The sequence below is a fragment of the Phodopus roborovskii genome, unplaced genomic scaffold, assembly GCF_943737965.1.
Source record: "Phodopus roborovskii unplaced genomic scaffold, PHOROB, whole genome shotgun sequence".
NCBI classification, from domain to species: Eukaryota; Metazoa; Chordata; class Mammalia; order Rodentia; family Cricetidae; genus Phodopus; species Phodopus roborovskii.
The window spans coordinates 20,403,917-20,425,210 of NW_026126571.1; the positions used below are offsets into that span (position 1 = coordinate 20,403,917).

General features: G+C 43.8%; 1 protein-coding gene across 2 annotated transcripts in view; it reads left to right on the forward strand.

Moving 5' to 3' along the window:
- Window positions 1-1,207: 1,207 nt before the first annotated feature.
- Window positions 1,208-21,294, forward strand: part of Scrn1 (secernin 1) — a 55,155-nt gene continuing 35,068 nt past the window's right edge. For both annotated transcript variants that reach the window (XM_051202951.1, XM_051202950.1), the window contains exons 1-2: window positions 1,208-1,411; window positions 19,735-19,894. In XM_051202951.1, coding sequence (XP_051058908.1) covers window positions 19,736-19,894 — 159 coding nt within the window. In that variant the 5' untranslated portion in view covers window positions 1,208-1,411; window position 19,735. The remainder of the gene's footprint in view (window positions 1,412-19,734; window positions 19,895-21,294) is intronic.

The window sequence follows — 21,294 nt, forward strand, 5'->3', positions numbered from 1 at the left end:
CCAGTCACACAACTCTCCTCCAATGTGGAATCTCCTGTTAAAATTTCTCATGAATCCTTCCAAAGGTAGTGTATGCATTTGCAGAAGAAGTGCAAGCATATGTATTCTTTTCTGTGCACATGCGGGCACACACACATTCACACACTGTTCTATACCTAACTTTTCTCCATTTTAGCTTTTTATTTGGTTTAGGTTGAAAATCTTGTATCAGCACACAGACACTGACCTCATCTTTAAAATACGATGGATGGCATTCCCATATGTATAGGCTGAATTTGATTCAATTTTTAAATTTAGTTTTTGAGACTGGCGTTATTATGTAGCTCAGGCTAGCCTCCAGCTATCCCTGCTACCTCAGTCTCTCTAAAGATAGGCCCACAGGAGTGTGCCACCACACTGAGGTTTTTTTCTAGCCATTGCTGGTAACGGGTAATATGGCCACAGAGGACCTCCTGCTCATTTTACACCTGCGTCCTTCCCTCTGTAGAATAAATTCCTAAAGTGGAATCAGGTGAAAGTATACATGTTCTTATTTTGAGAGATATTTCCAAGTCCCCCCATACAGGCTATAAAACTTCGATTTATGTTCATCTGATAATCAGAAAATGCTTCTTCAACCAGCGGGTTTACTGCCTTTATTTCCCTGTGGACTTGTGTCTTATGGTTTGATATGGCCTTTATCGAGTCTCAACCCCAGATGTACTGTCAATAACCCTAAGGTGGGCATCACCTTACCACCACCCAAAAAAAGTTTATTAACCCTGGGGAGGACTTGGCTTTGCTACTTGTGTGACCCTTGGACCACAAAGTGTGAATATGCTGCACAGTCTGCTTATGAACACCATCGGTTAACATCAGGGGACGACACAGGAGTCAACCAGATGCAGAGGGAAGATCTCTGCAGCGAATTCTCCCCTAGGCGCCAAAGGCCCAGACAAACGACTAGACACCAGGGGCAGTAAAACGTTGGCAGGAGGAAGTTGGACCTGGCTCCATAAAGCTCCAGTTCATCCCTTGGAGAGAGCTGCAACCAAGAAATAAAAACCTAGAAAGGAGGAAGCCACTTTCTGATTGAGTCCCGCCCTCTCCGCTGCTCTCCGGGCTCCTGGTGCCCTCCCCTCCCCTCCCTGATGGGGCGGGTTCTGAGGCCTTGACAGTCAAACACTGTCCGGTCCTGGGGCCCTGAGCTCGGAGAAGCAGAGGGTGGGCCTGCGATCACGTGACCCAGCCAGCTGTTTGCAGGGGACTGGAGAGCCCGGAGTTGGGAGAGCTGGAAGCGCTGGCGGTCGCCCGCTCTCCTGCTGCTGCAGCCCCTGATGCAGACACAGTAACCCGACCTCCGCAGCTCTCTCCAACTCGGCAGTCTCAGCATCAGCACCACAGGACCCGGCCGGAGCCCGCTGCTTAGCAGGTGAGCCACAGGCCAGGCGGGGAGCGCCGGGCGCGGGCAACTGATCTTCCCCTGGACAGTCACCCCTATGGCCGCTCTAATGTCCGGGGTCTCCCCTCCCGATTGCGGGCCGGGGGAGGGGAGAGCCGATGAAAGATGCCCTGGATCGGGCGTGACTCAAGACCAGGACTGCGGGGACGAAGCTACTGCAGTCTACTCTCCACCGCGCATCCTTCCTGCACCTCCCTTTTATTCTTACAACCCCGCCGCTGATTTTCCTGGGTGCCGAGTTGTAAAGCCAGGTGAAGTGTCTCCGTGCTTCCCGGGGCGGCTCCCAGGAATTCGGGTTCGCGGGCTCGGCTAATCCAGAGAGCCTGGCCCCTTCCTTGAGAAATGCACCTGAGGAGCCTGATGGGGCTGCTGCCCTGGGCCGCCCCTGCAGAGTCCCGAGGTCTGCGGATGCCCCCAAAGGCCAATGCGCTTGGCGGGACATGTCCCTGCTTCGCCCAGGTCTCACCCCTGGATTGGAATTGGAGTAGGGTCATGGCAGGTGTCTAGACCCTTGCTAGCAGTCCACCTCAGTTTACCTCCTAGTTTTATCTCTGTCCCGGCATAATTATTTAACAACCACTGTGAGGTCTACTCTACAGTGCAAGGGATGCTTGAATTTAGAAAATCGGTTAGAATTTAGGAATAAAAACATCTATCACACCCATTTGTATTTAAGGCAACTTACTATTTTCTGTCTCCCAAGCTGACCTAGTAGGGTTCCGTTAAATAGTATGGTTTTCCTGTGTAATTGTAGCTTAACTGTTTCTTCCTGGGGCGGTGGTGGTGATGGTGTGTGTGTGTGTGTGTGTGTTCTGTGCTTCACGCCTGCCTGAAAGATGCATCTCTTGCTGAGGAAACCTATGCTAATTCAAAATGGCAGCATGAAAAATCAGGCCAGGCAGAACCCTAGCAGACCACAGCCAAGTGCAGCTGCCCCCTGATGTGAGCTGCTGAGAATCAGCAGGAGGAGAGGCTCTTCTGGGTATAGGCCGAGGTGTTCTTAGAGCTGGTTAAATTTGAGCGAGCTGCAGTGCCTAGGGGAGCAAGTGGGAAGTTTGGGGAGCTGCAGCTGTTTTCCCTAACTTGTCAAAAGCTGGGACAAAACCTAAGGGAAACTCTAATTTGATCTGATTTTCTTTAGGCTTAAAGTCTACAACTGTGCACAGCTTACATGCTTTGTACCTACAAGTGGCACTTACAAAGGACGGGTGTACAGTGTAAATACCATCAGAGAGCAGTGCACATAACAAATACAGTGCGTTTCACTGGGGGCGGGGGGGGGGGGGGGGGGTTGGTGACTTAGCATGGCAGTACTCAGGCACTAGGATTGCAAATTCTTGAAAGGTGACTCACTTCAGGTTTTTTTTTTTTTTTTTTCCTTCCATGAAGCAGCTTCTCTTTCCCTTTTCACTGCAGGGCTGCCAGCCATCTTGTCTTTTAGGAAAGAGGAAGTGCGTGAGGAAGCAGGTGCCTTGGGGATAAAGAACAGAGAGGGTTAGTGGTGGCAGAGCTGGAGGGAACAGAGCAAGCTTGCCATAGGCAGCAGGACAGTCTAAAATGCAGGATGAATGGACAACTGTGCTGGTGCCTGTGGCTGCAGCTGACTGGAGGACTCAGAACCAGGTCTTGCAGCTTTCCTGTGAAGGAGAGAGCACATTTGTCCTGACATCTGAGCAAAGGGAAGCAAACTGTACCACAGTTTAAAACTCCTACGGTCTCTTACCAGACCCATTTAACTTCGTGGAGGTGTTCACCTTCTGCTCAGCCCACCTTTTCTAGCCAAGACACTCGCTCTATATAAGAACCACAACTTTAGCTGTAACCGAATCTTTGAGGTAGGACAGACATCGTTTGAAAAACGGATAGGTAGCTTGTCTTGTGTTGGTAGACAACTATTAGATTTATTTTTGCAAAGAAACAGAAGTGGGCTAGGCGGCTACTTTTATTTCAAATTAATGACAAGCCTGTTTTGAAATAACCTTAGAGCTGCTCTGAAGCCGGGTGACCCCAGGTCCACGAGAGCAGAACTGGGGCCTGTGCATGGTTAGTGTCCTGTAGGGTGGTGAGGGGAGGGGAGTTCTGTTTTCACAGCCAGTTAGCAGAGACAGGAGGGTAGCAGGGGATGGGGATGGTGCAAGGACTTGTAGCAGTGGGTAGAACCAGGTCTGGAGAGAGCCACCACAGGGAAGACAGATGCAGCTGTGACAAGTGACACCTACAACGTTGCTTGCCTTAGAACATGAATGTGGAGACATGTTGAAGAAACTGAAAAAAAGAAAGTTTTATAAATGTGTAGCCTTAAGCCAGGTAAGGTTTTAATTCTAACATTCAGGAATCAGGTGGATTTCTGTGAGTTTGAGGCCAGCCTGGTCTACATCTTAAGTTTCAGGCTAGCCAAAGCGACCATGTTGAGATTAGGTCTCAAAACAAACAAACAAATAAACACTAACCTAAAAACAAGAGCAAAAGCACAACTTGGGAATGTAGTCCTGTAGCAGAGCCCTTTCTTGGACAGGCATGCATGAGGTTTGCATTTGTTGGGGAATCATGTGAGCAAATGATTTTTTTAAAAAACTCATGGAACTTCCACTCTGTCTAGTATGATGGACATTGGCCTGCGCCTTTTAAGCATTTAAAACATAACCAATGCAGAAGGAGATGCCTTGTGAGTGTAAAGTTTGCACCAGATCTAAAAAGTTTGATGTGAAAAATTAATTTTATTATGGATAGGATATTGACATAATGTGTTATATATGTATCAGATTAAGTAAAATATGCTGCTAAAATGCTCACCAGCTTCTCTTTACCTTTTAAAATGTGGTTACTGGACAATAATGTGCATATGGCTCAGATCTGTCTTGTATTACGTTGTTGGGCAGTGTTGGTCTGGGTCATTATCAGGAGTGGAGATTGACAAGGGGCTCCTGATACTGCTTGTAACATTGGGAGTAAAGAGACAGGAGGAGGATCAGGTAGGTGCAGACTAATGAGAGTGAGTGGTAGGTGACACTGAATGTGAGGGAAACATGTGGTGGGCATGAACAACTCAATTAGGAGATTCCTGTCTCTCTTTGTTTTTGTTTTGTTTTCCCTGGTGCTGGGGATCAAACCCAGAGCCTTGTGCCCGCTGGCTAGTTTCATTTATGTTTGATAAAAATACCCCAATGAAAAGCAACTTCAGGGAGAAATGGCATAGAGAGGTCAAAGCAGCGCAGCCTGGAAACAACTGGTCGTATCTCACCTGTGCTCCAAAGCAGAGAGAAATGGGTGTGTGCTCACCTGCTTGATTGCTCGTGCTCAGCCTGATTTTGTCATTCTTGGGAACCTTGTCTAGGGAAAGATGCCACCCACACTAGACCAGGTCTTCTCACATCGATTAACTTAATTAAGGCACTCTCCTACAGATCTGCCCATAGGCCAACCCAGGTCCTCACTGAGATGCTTTTCCAGGGTGATTTATATCAAGTTGACAAGTCAGCAACCCACCATAAACTTATCACTGAGCTATGCCCCAGCCCTATGAGGCCTTTTGAAATAGAATAAGCATAATATGCAGTGGCCCTTAACTTGGAGCCCCTGGAGTGGGTGCTGGCAGATGTTATATGCTAATGCTTCTGCGTGGTACTCAGTCCGACCTGCCAATCCCCACATGGCTGTGTTTACATGTCCATATGAAGGGAATGCAGCCCACTGCAGGAAGGTGCCTGGACTGAGGGTTGGGGTTCCTGGGTCCTAGTGCTGGCTCTGTTCTAATCAGGTGCATGTCCTTGAAGGAATGAGTCACAATTTTCCCCCCCTTTGGGGAAAAAGAATGAGAAATCTATCAATCTCACATGGACAGCTCTTACTGTTTGCATGGATGTCGACTATTTCATTCTTGTTCTTGCTGCATTCAATGGATCTCTGGGTAGAAGTCAGCAGTCTGACACACAGACTGAACATAAGGCCTAAGCATTTTAATTGTGAAGACCATTTCTCGCAATCTGCCATCTTGCCATTGCTCTGTACCTGGTGTCTTCTTGATTCCTTTCTGTTCTGGTGTCCCTCGTTGTACAAGCAGAAGGTAATGGCACAGTAAACAAGCTCACAGACATGAAGCTGCAAGCATAGCACTGAACGCTGGGCCTACTTTACTCCAGTAGACTGGATAGCAGTGGGAGTCAATAAAACTATAGTTAAATGAACAAAGTAATTTACAATGTAGTTCAGATTGGTGGGTATGTCCAAGGTGTGACTTTCAGTTTTAAATTTACAATTAAGCAAATTAGATTTTACCAAACCATTCAATAACTTCCCCACTCCCTAGTCAAGACTGAATATTATCAAATTTTAAAATTTTTGTTACCTTTTATATTGTATTTTAGTTTATAGTTCTTCAGTTATGGGTACAACTGAATATTTTTTAGAACATATTTTGACTCTTTGTATTTGTTGATCAGGTATCTAAACTTCGCATATTTTTGTTTTTTTTTGTTTTTTTTTTTTTTTTTAGAACTTGGTTTTTCTTTTTGATTGATAAGAATTCTTTACCTGTTAGGAAAATTAACTTCTTTCTTGGTGGATGTTCCAAATGTGTTTCCCTGTACTATATTTTTAAAGTTTTGTCATATGAATTTTAAGTTATGTTATAAATAAGTCTATAATATTTTCCTATTTCCTATTGACTTATTTATTTTTGCTTGCTTCCTGTGATGGTGATTTAATAGTCAACTTGACAAAACCTAGACTCACCTGGAAAGAGAGCCTCAATGAAGAATTGTCTGGATTAGGTTTGTTTGTAGGCAATTCTCTGGAAGATGGTCTTGATATCTTATTTAATTGGTGTGGGAAGACCCAGCCCATTGTGGGCAGCACCATTCCCTGAGCTTGGGTTAAAAGTAGAAAAATTAAGTTGAGTACTAAGCATTTATGCAGTCTACCGGTGACCACCTGCTTCAAGTTCCTGCCTTCTCTTCCCAGTCACGGTGAACTATAATCTAGAACTATAGGTAGAATGTAAATCCTTTCTCCTTAAAGTTGCTTTTGTCAAGAGTATTTTTTTTTAAAATAACTGCAACCGAGATGAAAATGAAACACTTAGTAGGCTTTTCTTCCTTTAATGTTATTTTAGAAATGCATCCAGACATTGTGTAATTTTATGATTAAAAGAATAAAAAACAGCTTATATGTAACTGGAGGTTTCTCTCCTGCTCCACAGTTCCCAAATAACCACTCTGAGGTTTCATATTTATTACAAAACTGTTTGGCTCAAGCATGTTATTAAATAGGTCTTTCAACTTAAATCAACCCATTTTTATTATTCTATATTTTACCACAAGGCTTGTGGTTACCTCACATCTTCCTACCCCGTGGCTGCTGGCTTCTCCCCAACGCTGCCTTCTCTCTCCCTCAATCTCTGTTTGGATTTCCTGCCTGGCTCTATTCTGCCTGACTATCGACCAAATCAGCTTCTTTATTAACCAATGATAATAAAACATATTCACAGCATACAGAGGGGCATCTCACATCACTTAAAAACTTGAACTTTCACAACTTACTTTAGATAGAAGTGAGTCTTTGTTTTCCAAGCCCACAGAATCAATGATGTCAGAATATCTAAAACATGTTTTTCCTCAGTTTCCAACAGATTTCATCACCAAGTACAGCTACATTTCAGGACCCTTCAGCCCCTTCTACTCTGTCATTGTCAAACCACCTTAATACCGAAACTTTGTAATATGCTTTAACATCACATAGGGCTAGACCTACTTTATCAGTTTTCACTTCTGAAACCTCTGCAACAGTCTCCCTTTCTTTTGTAGATTTTGGGGGGTGCTCTGAGAACTGGAACAAGGCTCTGAGCACTGAGCCTCAATCCTTCATTTTGGACACACTTTCTCTTAAAGCCCTATTTATATGTTGATTGCTGCTGTGTTGAATCCACAGATTCATTTAGGGAGGATTAACAGCCCTGAGTAACACTGGATGTCTACAGCAAAGAATTGGAACATTCCCTGCCCTTTAGATCCTCTCTGTCCACATAAAATCTTACAATGTTGTTCATCTCTGAGGTGGATCAGCCATGGCCTAGTACTTCATGCCTCTCTCAGAGTGCTGGGTATACTCCTCTTCCATCCTATACATCTCTTCCTCTCCAGCTCCCATTCCTATCCTCCAACTGAGCCGTATATGGGGCTTTCCTCTCAGCAGCTCTTAGACAAGGTCATGGCGTTCCTGTTGGTGGCATCACCAAGGCCGCATGCTCTCATTCCCTTTATAGCAGGTGAGATGCCTGAAGCCCAAGAAGGCAAGAATCCATAGGTGTGTGTTAATCATATCTGCCTGTCTCCACTCCCCAGCATCACTCCCCTGCATCACTCAGGTTGTTGGAATTTTTAGTCTTCCAGCCAGGATGACAAGATGATAGCTGAGCCCCATCCAAACCTGGGAGGAGTTTGCGGTAATTCTACTGTTCTGACTGATTGTGTGCTTTACCTGAGTCTCCCTGTCCCTCTGCTCCTGTGAGAGAGGACATGTTAGGAGAGCTCCCCAGGGAATTGATCATTGTTGAAATCAGGCTACTACGCTCCACTCTGGTTGTAAAGGCACATCCTCTGCTCTGGTCACACAAGTACCCTTCTTCTGAAGACGAAGACCTTGAGAACACCTCGGCTTCATTTTCTCTGAGCTGAACGTATGCCTGTGAGTGGTATGTGCTCAGAATACATGTTGGTAAGTTATCTGGCTGAAAATTCCTAATTAAAATGTAGCAATCAGGAGATGAACATGTTCTTGAGGCCCTTGTGTGTTTTTTGATTATATTCAGTAGTGACCCAGTGACCTGAAATATTTAGTGGAATGTGTTAAAGTGTCCTTCTTACTCACTGAAGTAATCAGATTAAAAAAAAAAAAAAAAAAAAGAAGTGCCAATAAAGGAATATGACCTCACTTAAAAAAGAAAAGTTAAGGCTGCATAATCAGATAAAGTAAAATTTAAAATTTCTGCTTCTGTATTACACATTTAAGCTCAACTCTGAGGTCCCTTTCTGCCTATGTATATATCTACCATCATATATACTTGTGCTTATATGCATATTTTTATATTTTTATGTATGTGTACACATGTATATTTGTGTGCATATATAATACTAATATATACACATGTAATATATAGGTTGCTTTTTGTTAATAAAATTGGAAAAAAATTGCTAATGGTAAAACCTAATAAATAACCTTAGCACTAATGGATATTTCCAAGAAGTTTGTTGGTTGTAAAATAATCTCATTTCACAACAGCAAGATTTGTATTTATTTATACAGTAATCCACATTTTTTTTATTTCTTCTGTAGAAAGGGGATATTTAAGCCACTTGCTTTATAGCAAGAGGTAAATTCTAAGCTCCCATTTTAAGAACAATGGGGAGGATTGTTTTTAAAACCCCAGTTTCAGAGTTACAGGTACGTTTCAAATCACACTAATGGAAAAGATTAGAATAGACAGCGCATTGTTTAGATGGCATGGAAGACAGATGGTGGGATGAGAAGGTCATGATTCAAAGCAACCTGCCAAATTAGTGGGCACAGTGGCAACAGTGTTGCAAATGAGATCAGAAGGGGATGAAAGGCCCTGGAGGTGGCTTTCATGCTTGCATGAGGTGTTTCCCACAGAGCATGGTCTAGGCAATGACCGAGAGCCTCTGCCCTCTCAAACACACTTTCCTCCTTTAGCTGCAGGACTGTGTTCTTAGGGATGTCTCTTTCTTAATGGACTTCTATTCCAAATGATCAGCATGCAACTGTACATGGTTGACCTCACGTTACCTATGAGGAACTTAGTGTGTGCAAGAACAGAATCCAGAAAGTGGGTCTGTCTGACTTTCTGAAGCAGCCTTCATATAACTATAAAAACAATTATCCTGACGCTGTATTTCTAACCCACGTCATTAATGCCTTGCATTCTTTCCTTCTCTTCTCTCCCTCCCCCATCCCATTTGAAAGACGGGAGATTACTTTCCAACCTGCCATGTATAAAAGAACATCTTCCTCACAATGAACTTGATTCGACCATATTTATATAATCTCCCTGGCCTGGGTTCCACTCCTTCCAGAGTTTAAAAAAAAAAAATGCATCAGTTTATATCTCCTCTTTATTTCAGAATCTTTTAAAGATAATTATTTATTTTTGTGTATGAGTGTTTGCCTACATGTCACAGGGTGCATGTGGGGCCAGCAGAGGCCAGAAAAGGGCATCGGGTCCCCTGGAGCTGGAGATACAGACAATGGTGAGCATGTGTGGGTGCCGGACACTACAGCTCAGTACTCTGGAAGAGCAGCCAGTGCCCTCTGTTGCCCACCAGTTACCATCAGAGTCTCTATTTTGTCACAGGGCCATAGTTATTAGCTGCAGGAAATTGAATGATACTGATTGGAGAAAATATCCATAGAGTGCTGTCTAGAACTGGGGACCACTGCACACCACTCTTCCCACTTCCCTTACATTTGCTTATGATTTTTCAGCATCTTCATGATTTAAATGATGTCATATTCACATTTGAACTCTTTATTTCAGTAACTTTCACACACACACATACACACACAGCCAATTTCATATTATAAAAGCGTTACTCAATTCTTACACAGGTGGCTGTATTTGAGGAAGAATAAGGCATGGGTACAGTGTTCCACTAAACTATCAGGAGTTATAGCTAGATCAAGTAGTTCCAGATCTCCTGGGGCCTTGAGTTTTTTGTTTTTTGTTTTTTTTTTTTGTTTTTTTGTTTTTGTTTTTGTTTTTTGTTTTTTTTAACTAGATGCTCTTTGCATTATCATATATAAGTATATCAATTCTTTTTTCATCATGTAGTCTGATTCCAGTGTTAAAGCCCCGAAGAGATGTGAAATTCCAGCTTCCTGCTGCCATATCTTACCAGAAGAGGGAGAGACCCCCCCCCCACCTCTTCCTGTCATCAGCCTGCATATCTCAGGCAGAGAATATTGCTACTAATGATGCTCCTGAATGCAGATAAAAATCAAACCATTTCTAAAGGATAATGATGATGACCCTTGAGTCTGTTTGCTGCTCCAAGGTGGAAAGGTTGTTGTAGTCTCTTTTGTTGTGCTGAAAATTTCCAAAGCAGAGAAAAATAAAGAAAAGAAACAGACAAAACAGGTAAAAGAGAAAAGAATACTGTGTTTTGAGACAAAAAGGGTTAAATAACCCCTACTTACTGCAGTTACACACCAGTTTGAACTGGCTGCATCAGCTTTATCTGGCTTGTGAAGATGGTTCTCCCTGTGGGTCAGAATCTCCCAGGACAGGTGTCCATCCATCCAGACCTTTCTGATTTCCTGCATCTTGCTCTCTGTGCATAGTAGGAAAGGAGTTGATGTGGGTTGTTGCCCTCATGGACTCACTATCTAGTGAGCAGAGGCAGATGTTTAAGACTTGAGTGAGGGAAAGAGGCTGGGAATGCAGCTTCAGAGGTAGGACACTAACTTAGAATGTGTGCTCTGACTTCCATCCCCAGTAACACACACACACACACACACACACACACACACACACACACACACACACACACAGAGTGGGGTATAGGAAAAGTAGAAGGACTTGGATCTCTACTCTCTCATAAAGCGTGACCATTCCAAACCAAATGAAAGTCCCTTCCCTGGCCTTCCTGTCACAAGATCCCTTCTTCAAGAAGGTATCCGAGACACCACCCAAGTTGTAAGCAGACACTGCAGGCAAGCATCCCTTCCAGTGGGTCAGCCCAGTGCTAGCCTCTAACCTTGTAAGAATTCTACACATGTGCTTTGCTTTTATGTTTTTATATTTTGGACTTTGGAGACAGGATCTCACTATGTAACTGCCAACCTGTGGTCTTCCTGTCTCAGCCTCCTGAGTGCTGGGATTATAGGCATGCACCACTGGCCTTACTTTTGAAAGGTTGCTTATTATGGGACAATTCTAGCATCCATAAATGGAAAGAGGGCAGGAGAACAGACCTCATATTCCTGCCCATCACCTAGCTCAGCTTTTATTTCAGCCATTCTAGTTTCCTCTGAGCACTCTCTCTGCATTCTGAATTATTCCCTCTACAGCATTTTGCATAGTATGTGTTTCTCTAAGACATGTGCTTTTTATATGAGGATTTTTTTCTCTCTCTCTTCTTTCTTGGAGTCTTATATTATCCAGTATGATCTCAAATTCCTGGGCCCAAATGAGTTATTCAGATCAACCTTCTTAGTAACTGCAGCTACTGGTATTGGCCAATATATCTATATAAGATATGGGCTTTTCAAGATCATTTGTTTCTAAATGGAGGTCATCACAGTATTGTGATGCTATATAGGACATTAGCAATCATCCCTTGATATCATCAAATATCTATTCATTGTTCGTGTTAGCCCAATTACCTTAGAAGATCTTTGTATGATTTATTTAAATTGGGATCCAAGTAAGTGCTAGTCATTGTAATTGCTGGGTGTGTATCTTAAGGAATTTTGTCCCTCCATTTGTAGGGTTTTTGTTTGTTTGTTTTGGGTATTTTGCATCTTTAAAAAAATTTTTTTTGATTATTGTTGCTGTTGAAGAAGCCAACTTTGTTCCACAGATTTGTTTCTAGAATGCTGATTTTGCTCACAGCATCCCATGATGCGCTTTTATTTCTTGTCAGTAGATCGTCACTATGCTTAAGTTGCATTTTGGAATAGGAGTATATCTGATGATCTAGGTGCCAACCACTGGTGAGAAAGGTGCCATGGGATCTGTACATCACCAGTGAATAGTGAGAGACAAGAAGTAAGCATTGAATGAATGTCCACTGTAAGCATCCACAGTGCTAGGTACATTCTATGACCTCTCTTATAAACCTGTGTGCTGTGCTGTGTATAGGGTTTATCTTCTAAATGACACTGTTTTAGAATTCATCGGTGGAGTCAGCATAGGAAACAAGCTCTATGTGTCTCTACAGCATGTCTGTCTCACGCCCTGGTACACATGTGGCCTCAGGGTTAGGCAGACCTTAGAAAAGAATACAGTTGCACAAACCACATCCAGCTGACCTGGATTGGGGATAGAGGAATGCAGGAAGAGTTTGGAGAACCCCAGCCTGTCTCTCCCACCCAGTCCAGTCTTGGAGCCATTCAGGATGTAAATAGGTTTTGCCAGACCTTTGAGTTGTTGGAAGAAGCCAAACAACTGAATGTCTGTCTTAAAATGTTAACTGCAAATTCAGGATTCTAAAGGGCAACACTTCAGCTCAAACCAGACATTGCCCTCTTGGGGTCCAAGCATGTGGGTCCAAGACCCAGCAGTTAACTGTCAGAGATAGATGTTCTCACAGGCCCTCTTTAAGCCCTGGCAAGTACCCTCTAGCTCTCACAAAAAGTCATGAGCCCTCATTATCTCCTAGAGAAGGGACAAACTGCCTATAACCTGCTGATGCTGATGCACTGAGTCGTTAGTGTCTGGTGTGTTTACTCCAGTACCCCGTGTTAAATGAAGGCCTGGTTCCCAGCCTGTGGTACTGCCAAGAGATGATGGAATTGTATGGGTGGGGTTACTGGGAAGTCATGGGTCACTGGGCAGGATGGGGGTGTCCTCCATGCAACAGCAGGCCCAGCCTCTTCTCTCTTCTTCATATCCAACCAGGAAGTGAGCAGCACTGCTCGCTGTAAGCCCAAGCAGGGCTCAGAAGCAGGGGGATCTGTAGACCATGAACTAGGGCCTCCCAAACTGGGAAACCATGAGCATAGCTCCTCTATTGTAAGTCGATTAGAGTTGTTTTGTTTTGCTTTTTCTGTTAGTGTAGGAGAGCTGGCTGCACACTTAGTTGCCCTCTGAGGTCTTTTTTTGGTAGTCCCTCCATCAAAGCCATGGCTACTAGTGAAGTTCTAATGCTCTAGCCTGCTGGACTCCAAAGGTACATGTAAAACCTGTCTTCTCTTAGGCAGAACTGGCTGAGTCTGAGGTAACTCACAGCCCAATTTTTAGGTAACTCCTTCACAAACACTTCATTAATCCTTCTTATTTCAAACAGCAAAGCTGTAACAGAAGACTCGGTTTATAAATGAGTATCACTTTTCTCATTTTTAGTTCAGCAGGAGTGTCCATAATTGTAAAGATGAATTTGTTCATCAATAAAATCATTTGTTTGCTTCTCTGAAAAGTGCTATTTCACAGACTTTGAATTCTGAGTTCCTCGGAAGGTGGGGAGTAGGGAAATCCGATAACCACTGGCTTTCATTCCTGTGTAAGGAAAGGCAGTTTGCACAGTTATTTGCATGACAGCTAACAAAGCATAGCTCATATAGACAGTCATTTTCTTCCTCTCCAGTAACTCAAGGCTTTCTTACTATTCTCTGAGGTGACTGATGAGGGTTACTCTAGCTTGATGGAGATAAAAGGCCAGGGCAGTTTGGCAGCCATACAAAGAGCCCCTGGCCAGGCTTAGGGCATTCACGTTTTCCATAATTCCTCCCTGAACTTGAGGACAAAGCCCCTTTCTCCCATGCAGCTTCCTCCCTCCTTGTCTAGACATTCTGCAGTGGTTTCCTAGTTACAGGAGTACAAGCCCAGTCACACAGACTGCAGGCCAGCCTCCTGCCACCAGGCACAGGGTGAGTATGGAGAGGCAGCCCTACTGAATGGGTCTTATCCCTAAGAGGAAGTCATGAATCCAGAGGAGGTCCCCTGGGGGGGTTAAGGGCTGTGCCCAGGGACTCTCTGCTTAGCAATGGCAACAGATACGAAGCTGTCCTGGGGATGGAAAAGCACCACATGCAGATATTTAACTTTAAAAACTTAATTGTAAAATATACACACAAGGTATTGATGTCATTTCTAATTGTGTAGATTGGCAACATTAAGTTCATCCAGTCTTGGGTAACTACTATCCAGGACTTTTTCCATCTTGCGGGTGTAAATTTTTTCTTTTCTTTCTTTCTTTCTTTCTTTTTTTTTTTTTTTTCTAGACAGGGTTTCTCTGTGTAACGACCCTGGCTGTCCTGGAACTCTCTGTAGACCCGGCTGGCCCCTAACTCAGAGATCTGCCTGCTTCTGTCTCCCAAATGATGGTATTAAAGGCATGTGCCACCACCACCTAGCATCAAATTAATTTAAAAATATAGTTCCTTAGTTTCACTAAACATATTCAAGCACTCATTAGCCACAACTGGCTAGCTAGTACTAATGTCCAAGAAAGAAACTTCCAGCTGCTCAGAAAAAGCTAATTGGAAGCAAAGCTGCTGGCTCTCACTGATAACTGACTGGGGTCTGGGAGTGGGAGAAAACATACGGGATATTTTTTCACACTGTGACAGCTAAGAAATAATCAGACTTCCTTTCTCTACCTGCCACAAGGCATTTGTGTGTTTCTGAATGGGGTACTTATCCCAGCTGCCTATCTTATTTCCATGTCCCCTCTCCTCCAGTGCATAGCCATTAAATAACTAATTATAGAATCTACTTAGAGAACCTAGAGAGCACAAATGCACTTTAAAACATTCCTGATGTGGACTTGGGAGATGCCTGTTAGCATCACCATTGATGGGAGTTAAATTGGAGTGTTTCATTAATTAGCACTGAATTGCCAACCTGGCAAGGATCCTAATTAGCTTTTGCCACAAAGCAGCCATAATCAGTAGGCCTACCCCTCAGCCAGCTGCTTTTAAGGCTTTTTTCCTTGAGACCTACAGTAATGTGGAATGCTGTGCCAATCCAGTGTCTACACATATGTGTCTGTGCAGAGATATACAGCCCATCTTTGAACTGCCTACGACCTTGCCTACGACCTTGCCTATGACCTACGTGAGATGCACGTATTCCATTTTACACCCACAGAATTCAACAGCATAGGTTCTGGGAAGTGCTGGTTTGGTGGCACAGAGATGCCACTCTTACCACCATTGAGTCTCCTCCTACACATCACACACACACACACACACACACACACACACACACACAGAGAGAGAGAGAGAGAGAGAGCGAGAGAGCTTTTTTCTTTTAAAGATTGTAATGACAGCATCTCTCCCTTACCCCACCCCCAATATCTCCCATATAGTCTTTTCTGCTCTCCTTCAAATATATGACCTGTCTTCACTAATTCTTATTGCATTCATATGTGTATTTGTATTTACATATATATTCCTAAATATAAACTGATGAGTCCCTATAATGTTACTTGTGTGTCTGTTTAGGGCTGACCATTTGGCATTAGATAACCAGTTGGTATGCTCTTCCCTGGAGGGCTACCTCTCCTGCTCCAAGCTTTGCTCAGTTGCTATAGTTCTTTGTGTAAGGTTGAGGCCTCGTGGGCTTTTCCCTGCACACTAAGCATTCTTTTGTGGGCTAGGAAGTCATGCCTGCTTAAAACAAATGGGAGGAATTTGAAGGGGGAGGGGGAGAAACAAAGGCATCAAAAATCACTTATATACCAAGGAGAGGAAGTAAACAAAATATTGCAGGTTAAAATGAGGTCGTCTTCCTGGTGGATTCTGCCTTAGCTCCATGATAATCATATCACAATTAAAAGAATTTCCATTCAGAATGTCTAATGCATTCCACAGAGCCACTATAACCAGATAGTGACTGCTTCCTGATGTTTTCTCCAGTCTCTAGAAGGATCCCATTCTTTTTTCCAAATTTTAGGGGGTTTTGTTGTTGTTTGTTTTGTTTTGGATTAGGGTCTCACTATGTAATCTGGGCTGGAATTTGTTATATAGACCACGCTCACCTTCGACTCACAGACTTCCTCTTTCCTTCAGAATGCTAGAATTAAAGGTCTGCTACCATGCCCTACAACTGGTGATAATTCAGTTTTGGTGGCTGATCACCGAATATTTAGTCAATGGGCAAAATGGGAGTGTTTCCAAAGTACTTAGGGATTAGCAGAAACATTGATGTGGAAGTCTTCATTTCTGGGTTTCTTTTGGAAACAGGATGGCCGATCAACCTAGTAGAGTTCTTAGATGTCACATGTGACAGCTGAAATATAAATTTCTAAGTATTTTTTTCTAAAGCTGACAGTTCAGTTCTGTAGCCAAACTGAATGTACTCCAGTAACTGCATAAAGCTAGTGGTCACCATGCTAGAGTGAGGACATATGACATTTTCATCATCAGCTGTCCAGGAGTCTTGCTAAGTCATCTCATCTCTAAGGCTAGTAGATGGGACACAGGCAAATTAAATTTTTGACAGTTTTCTCAGCTGATGTTTGTGAGGTAATTTGCTGTTTTTATAGCAACACACACACACACACACACACACACACACACACACACACGGATTTGGGAGAGAGACTGAGATTGGTTGATTGATTCTTCTAGCATTCCTGGTTACCCACAAAACCCAATGAAAAAGCCAGCCTCCCTGATCCCTACCTTCTTCAGCTTCTGTTGTTGGTGTCGTCATGATCACTTGACCCAATGACTCTGCTGACTTGCTGAGCAAGCAGAGTAGGTAATTATGGGAAAACCTCTTCGGTTTTGTGTATTCTGTAAATACCTCTTATAAATGAAAGACCTGGGCTTGGCATGGCCTGGGCATAGAACTAGGAAGGTAGCTTCTAAACATTGCTGACTCTGAGACTTGATAGCTGCTCTCGGCGTAAATGAAGCTAGTCAGTTTTGATTGGCTTCCTTGGGGGAAATTTGGTGGGCTGTCCTATTTTAAAAGTCAACCCCCATGGTATCTTAGACATACACAGCCTTTAACATTTACAAAGTATGTCTTATGGGTCATTTAACTTGATATTTGTAATAAGCATGTTAGGTGAGACGAAAAACCTTTGCAGAAAAGGAACCAAGGCTCAGAGAGGTAGAGTGTCTTGGTCATGGTCACACAGCTGCAGCTGGCAGAGTTAAGCTTCAAGTCTCAGTCTAGAACAGTGGTTCCCAGTCTGCCTAACGCTGTGACCCCTAAATACAATTCCTCATGTTATAGTGCTCTGAACCATAAAAGTATTTTTACTGCTACATCATAGCTGTAATTTTGTTACTGTTATGAATAGAATAGTAATGTAAATATCTGTTGACTCTCAAAGGGTTGAGACCCACAGGTTCAGAACTGCTGTTTAGAGCCTTTGAGAGGCTGTGGCTTTACTTCTGTTGAATCTGAACACATGAATGGAGGGTGGAGGGGTGTTTAGTTAGGCAACTGATGACACAGTCTGAAAGTGGGCACAGCGAGTGTCTTTAATGCTGGACTTGGAGAAGGGGTCACTGTATTGGGTGGCATGGGCCCTGCCCTTAGGGGCTTTTTAAAAAAGCAAATGAATAAATATATTCACTGAATGTATTAGTGCTCATGAATGCTGAGTAACTGGCCAAGCTCTTTCTAGAACTCTCCCGGAGGCAACTTTGAATCACATCCTGATCTGTGAAAAGACTAAGGGAACGGCCCTCAGACCAGGTGCAGAGGTTTGATGGCAAAGCAGACACTTGTAGACAGGTGTCAGTTTGCAGAATGCTAGAAAACAAGAAAGGGGCACTTGTTTATTGAAAACCTACTCCACACAAGACATCTGGGGATCTGGGTTTGTAGCAATGTGTTAAGAGACTTGGGTCTCACTTTCATTTTGTGTGTGGTCTTTGAAGGGAGACACTATCAATTGTTGATAATGAGATGGTTACAGAGTAGTTCAGATTGTGGTTGTTACTTCAAAAGTAAAGGGCAGCCTTTGATGAGAGGTGTAACGTGATCACGTGGGCTAGAATACTGTTTGAACTTGGATGGAAGCTGTGAGAATTACTCCGCTGCATAGGGACCATGGAATGAACAGGGTTGGAGGTGGTTCTGGACAGTAGCCCTGGGATGTTGGAGAACTGGAAAGAGGCCTGTGAGCTACAGAGGGTGGAGGGGTGAGTAGGGTGAGGTGAAACCGAGGCAGGGAACACAGGCCAATCAGAGCTTATTCACCAGGCTTCTGTTTTAAGCGCTGGCATCGGCTTTCAAAGTATTTAAGGCAGAGATTACATGATTGAAGGCATTCTTTAAAAAAAAAAAAAGTTTCTTTGGCAGCAGTGTGGAGAATGTTTTAAAGTGGGAAACAGGTTTTTCAGAAATTCCTGAGGGACTCCTATGTGATCCTGGCTAGAGGTGATGGTGCAGGGTTGTGGGAGCTGGGTGAAAGGGAATGGCAAATTCCTAGAGGGCTGTAGGAGATGGTAAAGCAGATGCAGATGGTAAGGATGGCTTCTGAGTGCCTGGTGCTCTAGTGGGATGCATGATGGAGTTGGCCCCAAGATCTGGGAGAAGGGACCCAGTTTGAGAAAGGTCAGCCTTTGACATCAGAGAGGTAGCTGGGTAGAGGGATTGGAAACTCAAGTTGAAAACTGCGCAGGGCTTGGCTGGCGAAGTTGTTGGTGCAAAGAATCTCTGTGCATGTTTACATCCTACCCTCACACAGGAGAAATGAGAACAAGCCAGCCCAGGAGCCAATAGAGAGGTGGAGGAAAACCCAAAGTACTTGTATGTTATGCCATTGAGGCAGAGTAAAAGTTATTTCAAAAGAGTGGTCATATCTTTCATATTTCCAAATCATTTTCCTCATAATGCCCAAATCTGTTAAGTGATGGCCACCATGCATCTCTGGTCCAAGGCACAAATACAAGGGAAAGTTGGCTCTCTGCATCCTTGCCAATTCTATATGTGTGTGTGTTCAGACACCTGAGGGTCAGAAATACAGCATGGGGGAATTGCATCTGAACTAAACATGCACAGTTTACTTCGTCTTATTATTCTCCAAGCAATCTAGTATTTGAATTATTTATGTAGCCCTTACATTGTTTTAGGTATTCTAAACAATCTAGAGATGACTTAAAGTTTTCAGGAAGTGTGCATAGATTGTAAGCAAATACTGCACCATTTTAAATGAGAGACCTGGGCATCTCTGCAGGGACCTGACATCAGTCTCCTGTGAATACCAAAAGACAAGTGTATATCATTTATTCTGTAACGGATTGCTCTGTGTGTGTGTGTGTGTGTGTGTGTGTGTGTGTGTGTGCGCGCGCACGCGTGTGTGTGTGTGCATGCATGCGTGCATGCATGTGTGATGCTGGAAACAATAACCTCTTTTCCTTTCTCCTACATCACTGCTCTTTTTTGGCTGCCATTATGGCCTATGGTGTTGCCCCATGAAGGACGAAGCACCTGTGGTTTCTGCAGCTTTGCAATTCTACTTCCGATTCCGGATTAGTGCTAGCCGGAATCCTGATCTGAGTTAGCCCACATTAGCTGCGGATATATGAGTCAAGCATGGGCAGTTGGAGTGTCCCCTGTCCAGCCGTATTCCTCACTGCTCTTGTCATTGCAGGATGTCTGGCGCTCCTCCGAGTTACTGTTTTGTGGCTTTGCCGCCTCGAGCCAAGGATGGTTTGGTGGTGTTTGGGAAGAACTCAGCCCGGCCTAGAGATGAAGTGCAGGAGGTTGTGTATTTCCCGGCCGTTGATCACGAAGCAGAGAGCAAAGTTGAGGTAAGCGAGAAGGTGCAGCCCCTCTGCTCCTCCAAATGTCTTCTGGCTTTGCCTCTGACTACCCACTTCTGCCCTGGAAGCCTGCTTACGCAGACAGTCATGTCAGCGACCCCTGCCTTCACTGTGGGTCTTGTTTTATGGTTAAGGAAAATGTGTAATTCCAAAGACAAATTGATAAAATAAGATAGATTCCTTGAAGTGGAGTTTGCCTCCCTACTCGGTTCTCTCCCCTTCCATAGGTAACCTCATTTGGAAGTGCTTTTGTTCTTTTGTTTTGGTTTCTTTAGCCCTTCTGCAGTGGTCTAAGGAGAAATGTCCCCCAGTGGTTCATATATGAACAGCTGGTCACCAGCTGTTTTGGGATTTATGGAACCTTTACAAGGAGCAGCTTGCTGGAGGAAGTGCGTCACTGGGGGCGGGATTTTAGTGTTTATAGCCTCGCTTCACTTCTCCTTCACTCCTTCACTTCCCGTGTGAGACTGAGGTGTGGTCTCTAGCTTCCTGCTCTAGTCATCTGCTGCCATGCATCCCCTGCCATTATGGACATCTATTCCTCTGGAACTGTCACTCAACATAAAGTCTGGAAGTTGTCATGTGTGTAATGTCACACACAGGGCATGCTTATTCACGTTCCTTTCCTATTAGAGGAACAGTAGCTTACTGTGCATAGCCTGTCTCTCTCTCCTTTTCTTTTCTCCCCCCTTTTAAGGCAGAGCCTTGCTGCATAGCCACACTGGCCTTGAACTCACAGTTGTCTTGTCTCGTGCCCTGAGTACTGGGGTTGTATGTGTACACCACTACAGTTGGTCTACTTCTCTCTACTTTGCTTTTTCTTCCCCTCAACAAAATATATATTGTGGTGTATTTATTATTTTTCTGTTGCTGCGATAAAACACCATGATCAAACCAACTATAGAAGGAAGGGAATATGATTCCAGAAGGGTAAGAGTTCATCACCATTACAGTGGGAAAGCCTGGCAGCAGGCAGCAGGCAGCTGCAGCATCTGAGAGCTCATGTGTTGAGCTGAAAGCAGGAAGCAAAGAGCACACTGGGAATTGCACATGGCTTTTAAAACCTCAAAGGGACAAAACCCACCCTCAGTAACATATTTCCCCTAGTGAGGCCATACCTTCTAAACTTACCCAAACAGTGCCACTGACTAGGGACCTAGTTCCCAAACATCTGAGTCTGTGGGGACATTCTCACTGAAACCATTTGACTCGGAGATGAGAAAATATAGTATCCACTACATACACTCAGCGTTCTCCATTGTGTAGTGTTGCATTCAATGACTATGCCAACTGACTAGTTTAATCAGCTCCACATTGCTGCTAGATACTGGGTGTTACAAGAGTTTTCCCACCAGCCTGGACCTACAGCCACATCAGCACCAAATAAC